General features: G+C 41.9%; 3 protein-coding genes across 9 annotated transcripts; 1 reads left to right on the top strand and 2 right to left on the bottom strand.

The window, feature by feature from the left end:
* Window positions 1-237: 237 nt before the first annotated feature.
* On the bottom strand, window positions 238-8,563 carry LOC143326934 (solute carrier family 35 member C2-like). Of its 3 annotated transcripts, none has more exons than XM_076740987.1 (10): window positions 8,439-8,563; window positions 7,169-7,353; window positions 6,741-6,891; window positions 6,384-6,447; window positions 6,171-6,243; window positions 4,747-4,915; window positions 4,256-4,339; window positions 2,861-3,036; window positions 2,502-2,631; window positions 238-1,903 (listed from the first exon to the last, which is right to left on the bottom strand). In XM_076740987.1, exons 2-10 carry the CDS (start codon window positions 7,277-7,279, stop codon window positions 1,764-1,766), a joined length of 1,098 nt encoding a protein of 365 aa, XP_076597102.1. In that variant the 5' UTR covers window positions 7,280-7,353; window positions 8,439-8,563; the 3' UTR covers window positions 238-1,763. The 3 variants fall into 3 exon arrangements, with proteins under 3 accessions (XP_076597102.1, XP_076597103.1, XP_076597104.1); XM_076740988.1 differs by lacking the exon at window positions 8,439-8,563 and adding an exon at window positions 7,711-8,422; XM_076740989.1 differs by lacking the exon at window positions 8,439-8,563 and having other exon boundaries at window positions 7,169-7,485.
* On the top strand, window positions 7,359-9,446 carry taf13 (TATA-box binding protein associated factor 13). 5 transcript variants are annotated; one of them, XM_076740996.1, is made up of 3 exons: window positions 7,359-7,693; window positions 8,612-8,677; window positions 8,821-9,446. In XM_076740996.1, exon 3 carries the CDS (start codon window positions 8,825-8,827, stop codon window positions 9,197-9,199), a length of 375 nt encoding a protein of 124 aa, XP_076597111.1. In that variant the 5' UTR covers window positions 7,359-7,693; window positions 8,612-8,677; window positions 8,821-8,824; the 3' UTR covers window positions 9,200-9,446. The 5 variants fall into 5 exon arrangements, with proteins under 5 accessions (XP_076597111.1, XP_076597113.1, XP_076597112.1 ...); XM_076740998.1 differs by having other exon boundaries at window positions 7,368-7,385; window positions 8,824-9,446; XM_076740997.1 differs by having other exon boundaries at window positions 7,368-7,385.
* A 645-nt stretch (window positions 9,447-10,091) lies between these two features.
* On the bottom strand, window positions 10,092-13,388 carry tnnc2.2 (troponin C2, fast skeletal type, tandem duplicate 2). The gene is made up of 6 exons (XM_076740994.1): window positions 13,204-13,388; window positions 12,282-12,333; window positions 11,787-11,930; window positions 11,205-11,319; window positions 10,965-11,101; window positions 10,092-10,595 (listed from the first exon to the last, which is right to left on the bottom strand). Exons 1-6 carry the CDS (start codon window positions 13,204-13,206, stop codon window positions 10,564-10,566), a joined length of 483 nt encoding a protein of 160 aa, XP_076597109.1. The 5' UTR covers window positions 13,207-13,388; the 3' UTR covers window positions 10,092-10,563.
* Between the last annotated feature and the right edge of the window lie 1,097 nt (window positions 13,389-14,485).

The raw sequence follows: 14,485 nt of genomic DNA, 5'->3' as shown, positions 1-14,485 counted from the left end.
CTCTTGAAAGCACCTCGCCCGGCCATAAAATGTAGGTGTATTTGAGTAGTAGAGTTTATTTGATTCAGACTGAGTGCTAGCTCATGTTAACATGTCATGTTGACCATGGGTAAACATAATCAATGTCATCTAATGGAATGCAATAAAATCAAAGCTGATGAGGAAGAGGGCAACAGATAAGACTATTTAACTAGTATTTGAAGACTATGTGCTTCACATCTTAGTTATCACGATTCTGAAATGCAAGATTTGTCACTTTATTTCTCAATGCAGTTAAACAAAGCTTCATTTTACTGAAAATCATGAGGAAAAACATTCACAAGTTGACTTTTAAGATGACTTTCAACTCAAGTACTTCAGCTACATTATAACTGATTCGATCATGATGGACTCTTTAAAAGCCATCCTCATGACTGCTGCAACGTTAACAAGGCACGTTAAGGTAAAGTCATTTCACGCCTCTTTAAATAAAGACTGCAACGGCTGGAGACCATTCATTTGATATTCATTTAATATGGTCTCCAACTCTGAATCTCATTACTTGATTAAAATCAATGCCTAATTTTCAGTTGGCAGAGCTCGCCTTTGAAGTAAATTTGAGTAAAAACGACTGTACTCTGACATGTCCCAGTATCACATAAAATCATGTTCAGACGGCCTCATTCTGACTTTTCCTGACGTCATTCATAGGTCAGACACAGTTTGTCAATTCATTAATTAGTCGATTAGCAGTCAATTAGTCAACAGCCAATTTGATAATTAACTTATTATTTAAGACATTTTTCAAGCAAAAACTGGCTTCTCAAAGCCTCTCAAAAGTAAAGGTTTGCTTTCCTTGTCGTACGTGAAAGCACCTAAATATCTTTAGGTTTTGGACTGTTCAGGAATCAAGAATAACAGAAAAAAAAATGCAGCATAGCCTGCAGATTTGCTGATACAAACTGTAAGCTGCAGCCCTACAGACCTCATTGATCTTTATGTATTAAATTATGAACTTTGATAAGAGCACAAAGGAGAACAGTACCGCCATCTGCAAAAATAGGAATCTGAGCCGCTATACTATACATGTATCATCATCTCATTTTCACTTAAAATAAGTTAAGAACATTCTTTTCTTGCGAATCAGGCTACACACTTGAGGGAAAGAAATAAGTTAGGTTACCACTGTTCCCACTCAGCGTTATGGGATACTAGGACACATCAAATTCTTGTTGATTTTTCCTAAGCCAGACACTCTTCATGAAGCCTCATGAAATAGTTTGTAAAATGATCCTTCAGTTCCCTCACAGTATTCTGTAGGGATCTGTGCCACCAGATTGCTGTTAATGTCATTTATACACACATCTACTGTATGTAAGTATATACAACAAAATAAAAAGATATTCCCACAGCATGACAAGCATCTAGCAAAGAATGAGCCACTACAATTCAAGGTGTCAAAGTATCCCTTTTAAAGCTGTTAGCACTCTCTCTCGCCATACATCATACTTGTTGACACTCAGATGTATTAGCTACATTTCTGAAGCTCCCCTAAGGCGAAAGACCATAACTTGTGTCAAGTCCACAGTTAATATACAGCTGACAATGAGGCTGGCCTGACGACGTGAGTGGTGCACGAAACAAGCTGAAGAGGCTGTTCCATCTTGTTGCAGTGTCCCAAGTGTAACAGTTTCTGGAAGCTCAAAGCATCACCGTTCAAACCATTCGAGGTGTAGGAGTGGTATGAAGACAGTCAAGCCTTCGTTGGTCCGTATCCTGTGATGTCAGTGCAGAGTGATTTCCTGTTCCTCGTCTTCGTACTCATCAGCTGTCGAATCCTCTCTTTCTTCTTCGTTCTGACGCAGTAATGGCAGCTCAAGCTCCGGGCTCTTGCTGTTGAGCTGCCTTAAAGATGGGCCCTTATCTGAGGGAAAATATCACATAATTAACACGTTAGCACCGCTTCTTAAAAGTCCCCCGCCACTCAAACAATTTTTTGTTTATTGCTACTTGATGTTTGAGCTTCATGGTACAGAATGATGTCTGTGCAGAGTTTGATGTCAGAAAACTATTTTCATATTCATCTGATGACAGGGGAATGATTCTCTGTTAACCTTAAGTCTGATTTTAACGTGTGTATGGGTAGGATTTTGTGACATCACAACTAGTTTTGAAGTTGTCCAGTATACAACTTATATAAGCATAATGTGGAAACTTAGAGCCTGAGAAGGACTTTCAGTGAGGTGGAAACCTCATGTACAGCACTTTGAAATGAAAAATATTTGCACATTCATAGATTCTGGATTTTTCAAGAAGGGAGGAAAGGAACAGATGTCATTTTTCTCTTATTTTTTGTGGAAAAACCACATCAGATACAAATTGTTATTCCAAGCAGAACATTCTACACATCATTAAAATGTCTGGAGGGTTTTGGTTTTTAAAATATTTTATTGACTTAATAAATTATTGTCACCACAAATTTTAACAGTGTATTGAACATTAACTATAAAATGAACACTTACTTTTGGAATAATATGTCTTGAGTCCCACATGCAATGAAATGCCACACAGACACACAACGAATCCCAGCCAATTAAGGGCACTCATTTTGTCTCCCATCAGAGATGCTGCCAAAAGCAGAGTACATACCTCCTACAGAGAAACAAGACAATGAGAGGACAACAGGAAGGGGTGTATTAGAAAGAGCAGAGCTGCTGACATTTCAAAATTTTCATAGATAAAATTCACATATGGTTTAAAATTTAGTAGCAACACAGTAAGCTCACATATTCATCAGTATGAGGCTCCCTGGCTTTGCTGGCTTCTTTTGACTGACTGATTCAAAAAGAAAATCACAATACACAAAGACTTAAAAAGGTACCTTAAAGATCCCTGATATGGATAAGGTGAGGCTAGAGGTCCGGGAGACAAGCAGGAACTCTGAGAAGCCTAAACCAAAGGCCAGTGAGCCGCCGATGCTCAGTGTGAGGAGCGAATACAGGAGAGGCGAGAGCTCCGTCACCCGGAATAACTTTTCTGAGGTGCTGAGGCTCAGCCCTGGAAACAGAACAGACAGGAGAATCTACAATGATGTTTCCATGGGTTGCTTATTGGACTTGTCCATTGATATCCCACTGCTTCAACCAGCAAAGCTTCACTTCTAAACTTGGGGGCATTTGTAACATTATTGAAAACAATAGTAATACTCAGTTATTAGAGTAATAATTGGATTAAGGTGTTCGTATGGAAAAACTGTGCTTTTGGTAGTCTGACTGTAATGGGACTAAGTGGCATATCTCAATTGAACTGTGTCTCACTCTGACTCTGGACATACTTGTATTAACACAGTCAGGGTACGGTGTTCACACAGGCTCCACCTCCCTCTCATAAGTGCCAAAAATAAAATTACCACCAGTGTAGAATATGGAACTAATACAACACTGGAACAATACTGTATCTGCAGCTACTTGTTACATTACAGGGCATAGTGAAACTATTGTGCAGTCCAAATACCCACAATTAAGGAAATCAGGTAGTAGGTAGGTGTTCAATATGTGCATATTGTATACGTTGAAAGTTGAAAGAGAACATAGTCTAAGTATTGTAATTAACTACGCCCTTTCATTTGTTTCTGTCTGCAGATGTCTGTTTTTCTATGACTCACTCTTGAGTATTTGTCAAACGGTTGTTTCTTCATGTCCTTCAGTGCATAGAGAGCTGTTGTTTCTCCTGCTCTGCTCTCTGCTGGACTGTTTCAGTGTATATCCTTTGTTTTCAGTTTCATTTCCTCATGAAGAATATCAGGGACCATTCTGTGTCTGTGCCATCTGTGCACATATGATGGATTGTGATGTGATACTACGCTGTGATACATTAATAAAATATGGACTGGTTATTGTCCCAGTAAGTCATGACATGACTCCTCTGCATGATTTCCAGATTTAAAAAAATGTACTCTGTATCTTTATTTATAGGTCATTTTCTCCTAAAAAGATGCTCCTAAAAAAGACAGACCATGACAGTGACGTAGACACAGTATATAAACTTAGACTTGGGCGCTGTAAGCAATTAATGCAAAGTAGGTGTGTGTGTTGGTGTTGGACAGACCCTATGTTGACATGGATTTATGAAGGAAGGAACAGCCATTGGTCTGTACAGAGGGCATCTAACAGGTTTCATTGAAAAAAACCTGAAATACCTAACTAGGGCTACATAGTGCAGTTCACTGCAGTGACGAGATAAGTGAGGATGACAAACAGTTCAAGACGATACTCACCTTCATTATACAGGAAGAGGGGAAAGAGGCCAAGGAACATGAGAGGCTGGAGGTGGTACAGGGCATCTATTGGGTTCTGAAGGCCTGGAGAAAAGAATGACATGAAAATGAAGTTTGAGGAGGAAAATGTGCTAATAAGCCTGGATGAGTCTGAACTTCTTAAAATCCATCTCTCACAATTGTGCAAAACATAAATAAACACAAATTTGGATGTACCCAATAGTCCCAACAGAGGTCACATTGTAAATCTTCTGATTCTTCTCTCAGCTGCGTGTTGAATACACTGTTTTGATGGGACGATATAGAGCCTCTTTAAAAGGTTTTCATAAGAAGGCTTATCTACTTATCATCAACGTATTAAAGTGGTGGGAAAGCCAATAGTCACATTTGTGTTTATTTAGCTAAAATGCCTACAAGCAATAGCAATAACTATAGCCGGACTGCTCCACATGTATCCATCATTTTCTCTCTGACAGTGACTCAACACTGACCCAGCTCTGCTTTCTGCATGAGGACCTGAGTGAGGGTCCAGCGGATCCCCCCTATGAAAGACGCCAGCAGCACCATGATGAAGCCCTCCAGGTTGAATTGGGTTGACTCAAATGTAAACATAAACAGACCACTGGAGATCAGCAGGACCACCAGGATCAGGAATGGGTTCTGCTCGAAAGGGAGAGAAGAGACAGTGATAAAACAGCAGGAGGAGAGATTGAGATGAGAAATCCAGGAAAAGAGACAAACAGACATAGAAGACAAAAAAAGAATGGAGGCTGATAGAAATAAAGATTAACCACAATGGATACAAACTGAGGATGTGCCAAAATGCATCATTAGCACCCTAAACTTTTTGAACCGCTGTTTACTATGACAATATGTGACCAGGTTAGGTTTTATTAGCTGCTTAATACATTCATCTAGCATTAATACAATAGTTATTATACACCATGGAAATGTTAAATACTTAGCTAGACTACATAGCTCACATATACAGCAAATATGTTTCTTGATGATGTAACTTTTTAACGTTAAAGTCATGCATCAGGAGACACTGAAATTCAAATGATAAAATGTGTATTTGGCAAATATTTAGCCTATCCAGAAGCGATGGAAGGGTTTTGCTCGTGGCTCTGTGAGGCTTTCCTCAAACACAGCAGTGGTTAGGCCTAAAGGCTAAGTCAGCATGCTAATGTGTACACAATGACAATGATAACATGCTGATGTTTGGCAGGAATAACATTCACAATGTTCACCATCTTAGCTTAGTGTGTTAGCATGCTAATATTTGCTGATTACGGCTAAACACAATTACACAGTTTGTGGTGTGTTACAATTACATGTAACACACCACAAACTGAAAGAGACTCACATCCTGAACTGAACATTGAGGATGTGAATCTCTTTCAAGCATCTTTCTTCTTTTTGTTCAGCAAGACATTATTTCAAAACAGCTCAACCTATGAAACATGCTGTCATTAGCTGTGGTTGCTAGGAGATTTGTGATTTGTGAAAAGTAAGATGATGTCCTGTCATTTAGAATGATTAGCACCTCCAGAAAGCTGGAAATGGTACCAAAAACATCGTTTTTCATCATAATCGTTGCTGCTGTCTGACCACTCACTTTCACTGTTGCTTATGCAAGAAAAGTATCTAATTAAAAGTTCCTTTGTTACAGCCATCATGCATTTTCCCAGAGTTGCTGAACTTCTATTGTATGACCGTAAAATCCAGAAAACAGAACAGCACTTCCTCTTGCATGCACACAGAGTCTGTATGATGACTGCACTTCATTCTCTTAAACTGTCAGTGTGACAACAGAACATGAATCACACACACACACACACAATTCTACCATTCAGCAATGATGGAAGTGTTTCTTTCATGCCACTGTAAAAACTGATATAGTTAGGTCACTCACCGACTCCTCTAGTTTAAAGACCAGGGAGAAAAAGAGGATAAAGAGCACTGCTGAAGACTTGGTCATGGTGTACCTTGAATGTCACAAAATAAGAGCCACACAATAGGATGGAACAATCCAATAACTCGGTAAATGCAATACTGGTAATCTTAAGCTTGACAGTTCATACTGAAATAGTAACTTCTATTGAAAAAGGCTGGGCCACAAACTTACAAGCTAATGGTGATGAAGAGGAAGCTCCAGTTGGAAAGTCCAATATCCAAGGCTGTTGCCAAAGCTGAGTAAGAGGGACAGAATTCAGGACTTTTAGGAGACAAACACCTTGCAATAAATGCTGTTCTTGTATCACCATGTTTGATATATAAAGCAAATCTGCTCATTTATGATGGTTATATTTTTATTAAAACCTTCAACAATCCCTTCAGGTGTGATGCAACGTTTGTATCAATTTGGACTTTAGTCGGAGAGCTACTCCAACTATTCTTCACTGAAGGCTTAGTCGATTAGTGAACATGATAAGAGCTGACTATCAGTCCCTGGGAACAATCCTCAAGACCAGTGAAATCTCACCTGTGGGAGCTACTTTATGGAGGTAGTCTGTCCAGGTCAGGGTGATGCGGGGTTTCCCTGTCCAGCACTGCATGGCCCGCCGCGTCAGAGCCGAGAGGCAGAAGTTGATGGTGAGGTGAACCAACGTCATGAAGAGGGGATAGTGGAAGCCCTGAGACAGAGACGGACAGGGTCATGGACAGTGGCCTGGTGGAGGTACATGGTCCAGTGTCTCAGGGTTTTCTCAGGGTCCTGAACCCTGAGACACTGTGTGATGAACTCATAAAGCCATCTTCCAAGATCTATGTAGGTTACCCTGAATGCCAAAACAATAGAAGAAATGGAGGACATGCATGGTTTCATTCCAAATAAAACCATGCATGTCCTCAGCAGAGGAACAGTGTCAGCTGATGGAAAACCAATAGTGCTTAATGAACTCCTCCACTTACCTTCATCAGCCATTTGTTATAGAAGGTTATTCCTATAGAGAAGACGTAGTAAAGGAGGACTAATGCAACAGTGCGGAGCCCCCGGCAAATGAACTGGACAGGGAACGCCATGTAGGACTGCCGGGGTCAGCGTCCAGGAGAGACAGCTACTGTGGAAAGGTCATCTCCAAACCGAATCCGCATCACTTCCCACACATAGTGGACGGAGAGGCAGACGGTGAGAGAGAAATAAGGTCAGGCTTAGGTTGCGCTTGTGTTCAGTAACTTTACAGATGATCAGGTAGTACATAGTTTGTACTGTACATAGATGTTACCTTGATCGCAACGTTCGTGTTAGCTCAAATTTGACAACCACCATCTGCTACCGCCAGCTGGTAAACCACGTCAGCTAGTGTTCAGCTACTTTCAAGATAATGTCAAGCACAGTTACCCTACACATTACTGAACAGGAGCTGAGTTAGTTTTCTATGAGTAACGTTAAATAGACAGACACGGCTAATGTTCGGTGGTGAACTCAGCACTAAGGTAACAGAGGCACTTACCAGTTGGTTGTTTGGTTAAGTTTGACAGGTCCAACTGTTTCCTAGGCTAATGTTCTATCCCATTGGCGTTAGCTCACATTAGCTTGCTATGTAGCTAAATCACTATCGTATTGTTAAGTTAACTATACTAGCTAACGCTACACAAAAATAAATAGTTACAGGTTATTTGTTGACGTAGAAAGTAACGGCAGGCTCCGTTACGCTTCCAACATCACATGCCTTCCGCAACTAGTAGCATGAATACCTAGTGTGTGCGGTCCGTGTCTGTCGACACCCTCATACTGAACTCCATTGATCAATTCCTATATTAACAGTGACCATGTTTATTTCCCGTGTATCACCCACATGCATCACAATCGAATACCTTTCTCGAGTCAGTGTAAGCCATTTTCAAATTCTGCATCTACACAGCCCACAACAAGTAGTTTGATTTAATATATTCGGACTTTCTGCTTTGGTTGTCATTGCTCGGTACCGCCGCCATAGAGATTTTCACTCAAGTAATACGCACAAAAAGCGCATGAAATGAAATTTTGTGTTAATGGAGTTTGTAACGTTACACTCGCGGACTTGGCTTGCCAGTTTACAATGTAGCTAAGACAACGTTAAGTGGGAACATTAATCCACACAGACACAGCTGTTTTAAATCGTCATATTTTTAAATGGAGTTTGGCCTTAGCCAGAATCCAACCAAACGACTCAGAAAATGCTCTTTGAAAGAAGCCTACCGTCAGTCATGTTGACTTTATAGCTGAATAAAATGTGTCCCCTCTCAAATTTTTTGGTGTAAGATAACGTTGCACAAATCGTTACTCGGGCGACATTAGCGTCGAAATGAAACTCACCGCAAGGGGCAGTGTTTTCTATAACGAGCGTTTTTCTCTGCGAATCACTTCCACAGTCGAAGAGCCAAAGGCGGAAGTCAACAGAGATCGCGGACTGTTGTGATCCTACGCTGAGCTCAAAGGTAGAGTTTTTTTGCTTGAGCATATGTGTTGAATTTAACTCAACATAATAACAAATTTGATTTAATGTGAATAAATTCACTGTTCAGCGGCGAGGTGCTTGCACTGCTCGTTAGTTAAAGCCTTGTATCCCTGTGTTCTTCAGCAGAATGGCGGATGAAGAGGACGAGACTGGCTTCGATGAGGAGGTGGAGGACGGATCCAGCGGAGTCGATGTCGGCCACGGGAAGAGAAAGAGGCTGTTCTCTAAAGAGCTCCGGTGTATGATGTACGGGTTTGGTGACGATCAGAACCCTTACACAGAGTCTGTGGATATTCTGGAGGACCTGGTGATCGAGTTCATCACGGAAATGACCCACAAAGCCATGTCTATAGGACGCCAGGGCCGCGTCCAGGTGGAGGACATCGTTTTCCTAATTCGCAAAGACCCCAGGAAGTTCGCCAGAGTAAAAGACCTGCTGACCATGAACGAAGAGCTGAAGAGAGCCCGGAAAGCTTTCGACGAAGCAAATTATGGCTCGTAACCTGACCGCGGGACACTTTTGGACCTTCATCTGATTTGGCGTTTTATTTCTTTTTGATGCCTGAAACGTTGACATGTTGAGTTTGTTCACACCTGACTTGCTGTCCAAAGTCAGTGGTTTTGTGATATGTGATATACATTATTTTATATGGAGTATGGCCGCGATGAGCAACGTCACACCGTTATATCCGATGTCATGCTGTGTGGAACTGTTTAAATAAAGTAACATACATATTGTCATTGATGTTGTGTGTGTAACCTCGTCGTTACACACGGCTGTACCTTTTTTTTTTTTTTTTTTTTAGCACCCACACCACTAATTCATCACTGTTAACAACCATATCTCATAACATCTATTATCATTTCAACCATCATTGTTAATGATGGACGATAAATGGGGAATTCATAGAGCCCACATTGAAACAGACTTTGCAAAGTGCTTTGCAATTGCTGACAAAAAAAGACCATCTAAACAGGGACGATGATGGCTCAAATGTAAGTAAAAAGAATGCTGAAATAGATCACTCATAAATTATACATGGCATTGTGGGACGCCACGTAGACACAGTGAGTGAAGTCAGCTAATAACCTAAACAGTGTTTTATTCTATGGTAACGTCTCCCATCTTGTTTCGAAAACTGAATGCCTGATCTGAAGTATGCCTGAGGTGTGCGCACAAGCGTGCGTATCATTTCTACATATAGCCTCAAGCGTGGCCCTAAAATTGGCATCATCTTGCACCCCACTGTGTCAGCAGCAGTGCCTTCAAACTCTGCAGTATGTTTAGCACAGACTCTGGTGAGAAAGCCAAAACGGCTGCACTTCAAACAAAATGGACAAAAAGAAGAAACAAACAGATTTTATTGATATTCCTCAAAACAAAATTTTTACACAGACCACAAATATGACAGACCAGCTACAAGTGAGCATGTGTTAGTTCATTTATTCAGTTCAAGCAAATTACTTATTTGTACAGTGAATTGGTTGATGCATTGGTCTAAGCAGCAGGTAACAGGCTGCCGTTCTTTCTAGACTAGATTCTAGATCAGAGCTTTTCCAGCATGACGGGGGATCGCTGATCACATGCACACCGCAACGTGCAGTTAATTTCCTCATGGCATTCATGGCCTGTCTGCATTCACAAGCGAGCTGGGGAAGAGTGGAGCCCAGCCAGCGACCCCCGCCGGGTGCCCTAGCTGTCTGTTGAGGATGTCTATAAGGATGGAGAAGAGAGGCTGTGAACCAGGTGGACAGGAGGGGGGAGCGGCTGTGTGGGGATGATTTGAGTGGATGAGTAGGAGGTCGGATGCGTCTAGAATGGGGATTCACAGAGGGGAGGAGGAATGTCCACGAGTCTTTCTGGTTTTACTGCACATTCTCCATCATCTTGAGGAATTCTGGAAAAGAGGAGAGATGGGACAGCATTGTTGAGATGGAAAGTTTCAGTTACCGTGGCCATCATCAGCAACGCACTTCATATGAGTTCAGCTAAAGCCTGTCTTTTCCTTTTCAGGTTGTGTCATTTGATCGTAAGATGCAGCTGAGAGGTTTCAACTCTGAATTAATTCGCAAATCTACAAATGTACAATCATGTAACCAACAGTAAGGTCTCTAAAACGTCACCATAATAGCATCAGATATGCTGTAGAGCACCAGAAACATAGAAATACTTGTGGAAAAAATGTTGATTAAAAATATTCGGTTTCTTTACATTACATTTTTACATTGACCAAACACGCTCATCATCATCTTCATCGTGCATGTACCGTCAAAGTCCAGCATGCCGTCGGCGTTTTTGTCTCCGTCCTTCATCAGCTCATCGATCTCGTCCTCTGTGATTGGCTCACCGGTGCTGCGGATGATGAGGGCGAACTCCTCTCTGTCGATGTAGCCGTCGCCGTTCCTGCGCAAAAGACAGAAGTGTGTGGAATTAAAAACATCAGCAAATAATTACAAAGGAAAAGAAATCACTACGAAACGTCTATACAATAATAGCATGCACGTACTTGTCGAACACACGGAAGCACTCTGCCAACTCTTCTTCGCTCTTGCCGGCCTGGTCCTCCTTTAGCAGCCTCACCATCATGACCAAGAACTCCTCGAAGTCAATGGTACCGCTACCTGAGGGTAACACAGAAGCCACATAACTAATTAACGATGGTCAGTCCGACCAAGGGCGCACGGTCCTGCGCTGCAAGTGAGACACGGCAGTGCGCTCATCTTTGCCTATAATTTTACGCATGAACCACAGTAAAAGAAAACACTGGAGTTCAATGAACCCCAATCTATATACTGTAATAATCTATAGAATTTAAAGCAAACCAAGAAAAATTACATTTTAGAAACAAATTCATGCCGGTGCAGCATTAAGGATCAACACTTTCTCCTTCCGCACCTGCGCCCAAACCTCCCCTGACTAACGCCTAATCACAGAGGGATTTGGTTCCAAATAATGTTAAAAAGTTTCTTGGTTTATTTGAGCTGATGTGGAAACATCAAGTGTCTGAGTCGTGCACTGCCTTTGCTTAAAACCACTCATTGCGCACAGTAGGCCTACGGTGTTGGAATCGCTGTTATCCATCGCTCACCGTCCTCATCGACCTCCTCGATGATCTCATCCAACTCCTCTCTTGTCGGGTTCTGGCCCAGCATCCTCATCACGGTACCCAACTCCTTGGTGCTGATATCACCGCCACCGTCGGTGTCAAACATGTCGAAGGCGGCCTTGAATTCTGGAGAAATCAGAGTTGACTGAATGTGACTCAAAAACTGGCCTTGCTTGAGCGTAATGTGTACTTGGCTGTTCGTACTCACTGGTGAATCGGCCTCCATCTTAGCCTACATAATAATACTGTGTGTCAGTCCATGCAGATGATCTATAATTGTGTGCCTTTTCTAGAAGTGTTCATTCCGACAGAAAAAGAATAGGAGGTGGAACTATTGGGACCCATCTCATCTTGAGTTTTTGGAGGTGTGGTAACTGAAAACACTTAAGGCCATTGATGAGAAATCTGTTACATTACTGGCTCCGGGGCAATGTAACGACATTACTCAGGTAACGCGTTACTATTGACTGTACTCACCAGCCAGCATTTCCTCGCTCAGGTAGGAGCGGGCCTCTTGTTGCGCGTCAGTCTGGAAGAAAACAGGACCCACTGTGTCACTCCATCATTCATCGCGGGCGTCATTGACACTCATTGATCATAACAGTTAAGCCTATTGACTTCAGGCCAAGTTGTCATGGTGACAGTAGCTATAATATAATACATAATAAAAAAAATTGCTTTAAAAAACACATAAATGTCTTTAGAATCAAACGACTAATGCCAGGGAATAGTAAAATATCATTACGCACAGTACATACGATACATTTTGGGAATTTCACGAGAATTCCAGGATTATTCTAAATATCCTGATATTTTTTTTTTACGTTACTGTATGATTCATCTTGTGACAATAACCAGCTCTCATTTGTCAAGTCTCGCATAGCGGCTGCGCCTCAGCTGAATTCTTGAGCTTGGTGAAAATTAGTCCGGCTATTTCAGGCTCGACACCTTAGGTTCTCTGTATATGGCTGCAGACATGCAATCCCCGGGAATCTGTCGCCTCAGCAGAATCCGCACCTTCCCTGCTGACACTCACCCAACTCCTCATCTTAACTTTCTACCAGGATTAGTAATATTTGCAATAGATGGCTGACCAAATATGAATCTCGAATTTATTAAGAGTTTTACTCAAATAAACCCAAACTATTTCAAATGCAGAAAAAAATAAAATGCAGAATTTAGAGGGGGGAAAAAAAAATCTAATTTTGAACTTTTAAGGGAAAACACCAGATAAACATCTAGACCTTAACAGAAGGAAACGCTTCCACAAGCCTTTCACACTTAATCACTTAACTTCGAATTCACATGCTGGCATCATTATGGATTAATAGCTAATGACTGTTTGACCGACCATCTTGGAATAGTTCAAAGGGTCATTTGCACAATTCATTTTTCTTACCATGTTTGTGGATTAGCTTTTCCCCCCAAATATCCAAGGAAAAAAGAAAAGCCCAAAGGAGTGGTCAATCCGTGTGCACCCCAACAGAGAGACTAGACGTCAAGTGAAGGGTCAGACACACTTTAAACGGGACAGCCAGGTCCCGCCCCCTGCCTCTCACAGGCCTCCAGATTTAGTACCCTGAACTTTTAGGGTTCTGGGCCACTGTGAGCCAATCACACTTTGGAGAAGAAAGCTCTCGTTTCTTGAAGATGCAGGGTTAAGAATGTAAAAGAGCTTAAAGCAGAGATTTTAGCACTTTTGTGTTCTGGGTCAAGGTAAAAGAAATGTATAAGATGGAAGATGGAAGATGCAAAAAAAAATTAGAAAAAAAAAAGCTGCAGAGCATTTCACTGTGTGATACCTGCTTTGGTAATACCGAGTTTATCAGAGGTAGGAACAGAAAGAAGTGTGACACACTGTGAAAGAATTCACATACTGAAAAGCAAAAATACACAAAAAAGGTCTAATTAATGTATTAGGTTTCCCTAGAAATGGCCCCATAGTAGCTTTCAGTGGTGATCTCCTAAAATAACTCCACTAACATTTGACTAAAATTCTAAAGAAGTAGCAGTAAGACTATAGATCTTACAGCTGGTCAGTAAATACTGTAGATTTCTATTGAGGGGGAGTCAAAGATTTCAAAGTAGGTTATGAGTTTTGTGATGGTGGCATTTCAATCTGAGCCTGAAACTCAAAACCAGGAGAAAAATGCAGTGGGACTGGAACCCATCTCACCCAACCCCCTCTCCTCTCTGCCTCCACCCCTTTAGCTGTGCCCTGAATAGCAGGCAGATATTAGGCTGAGAGGGGACAGGGACGCGAGGCGAGTGGCCACACAACCCGGTGCCGCGCTGCCTGATAAACACAACCTGATGCTCCATATACGGGGGTCGGTTCCTGCAGGGAGGGCCTGAGGTGAGACAACGGAAGGGAGGATATGATTCTCAGGAGGGGAGCAGCCATGAGGAAAGGGGAGGGATGTGGCTTTTGAGAAGTGGTGGGGGGCTTGCAGGCTATATACCCAGAGGGAGGACCTGCATTTTTCAAAGGGGGAATTAACTCATATGCTCTGTACAGCCTCGAGCCTCTGGTGCTGTCGCTGGCTTCATGTCTGACCGTGGGGATGAGCCAGTGGGGGCACTGATTTGTGTCCTGGGAGACCTCTGCGTGAAGATCGAGAGAGTTATGAGAGACTTAGGCCAAGAACAAATTGGACGAGATCAACTTAAACCAGATAACT

Source organism: Chaetodon auriga, chromosome 10 (genome assembly GCF_051107435.1).
Source record: "Chaetodon auriga isolate fChaAug3 chromosome 10, fChaAug3.hap1, whole genome shotgun sequence".
Classification (NCBI taxonomy): Eukaryota; Metazoa; Chordata; class Actinopteri; order Chaetodontiformes; family Chaetodontidae; genus Chaetodon; species Chaetodon auriga.
Note: the sequence above shows the minus strand (reverse complement) of the source record. Positions and strands in the feature narration are given on the sequence as shown.

Coding starts and splice junctions, on each gene's coding strand:
- LOC143326934 (XM_076740987.1), bottom strand. CDS start 7,279: ATGGCGTTCCCTGTCCAGTTCATTTGCCGGGGGCTCCGCACTGTTGCA. Junction 6,244..6,383: donor CTCTTCATCACCATTAGCTT/GTAAGTTTGTGG, acceptor GTGACATTCAAG/GTACACCATGACCAAGTCTT. Junction 1,904..2,501: donor CAAGACATATTATTCCAAAA/GTAAGTGTTCAT, acceptor ATTTTCCCTCAG/ATAAGGGCCCATCTTTAAGG.
- taf13 (XM_076740996.1), top strand. CDS start 8,825: ATGGCGGATGAAGAGGACGAGACTGGCTTCGATGAGGAGGTGGAGGAC.
- tnnc2.2 (XM_076740994.1), bottom strand. Junction 11,102..11,204: donor TGCTTCCGTGTGTTCGACAA/GTACGTGCATGC, acceptor TCTTTTGCGCAG/GAACGGCGACGGCTACATCG. Junction 10,596..10,964: donor CGGCATGCTGGACTTTGACG/GTACATGCACGA, acceptor CCTCTTTTCCAG/AATTCCTCAAGATGATGGAG.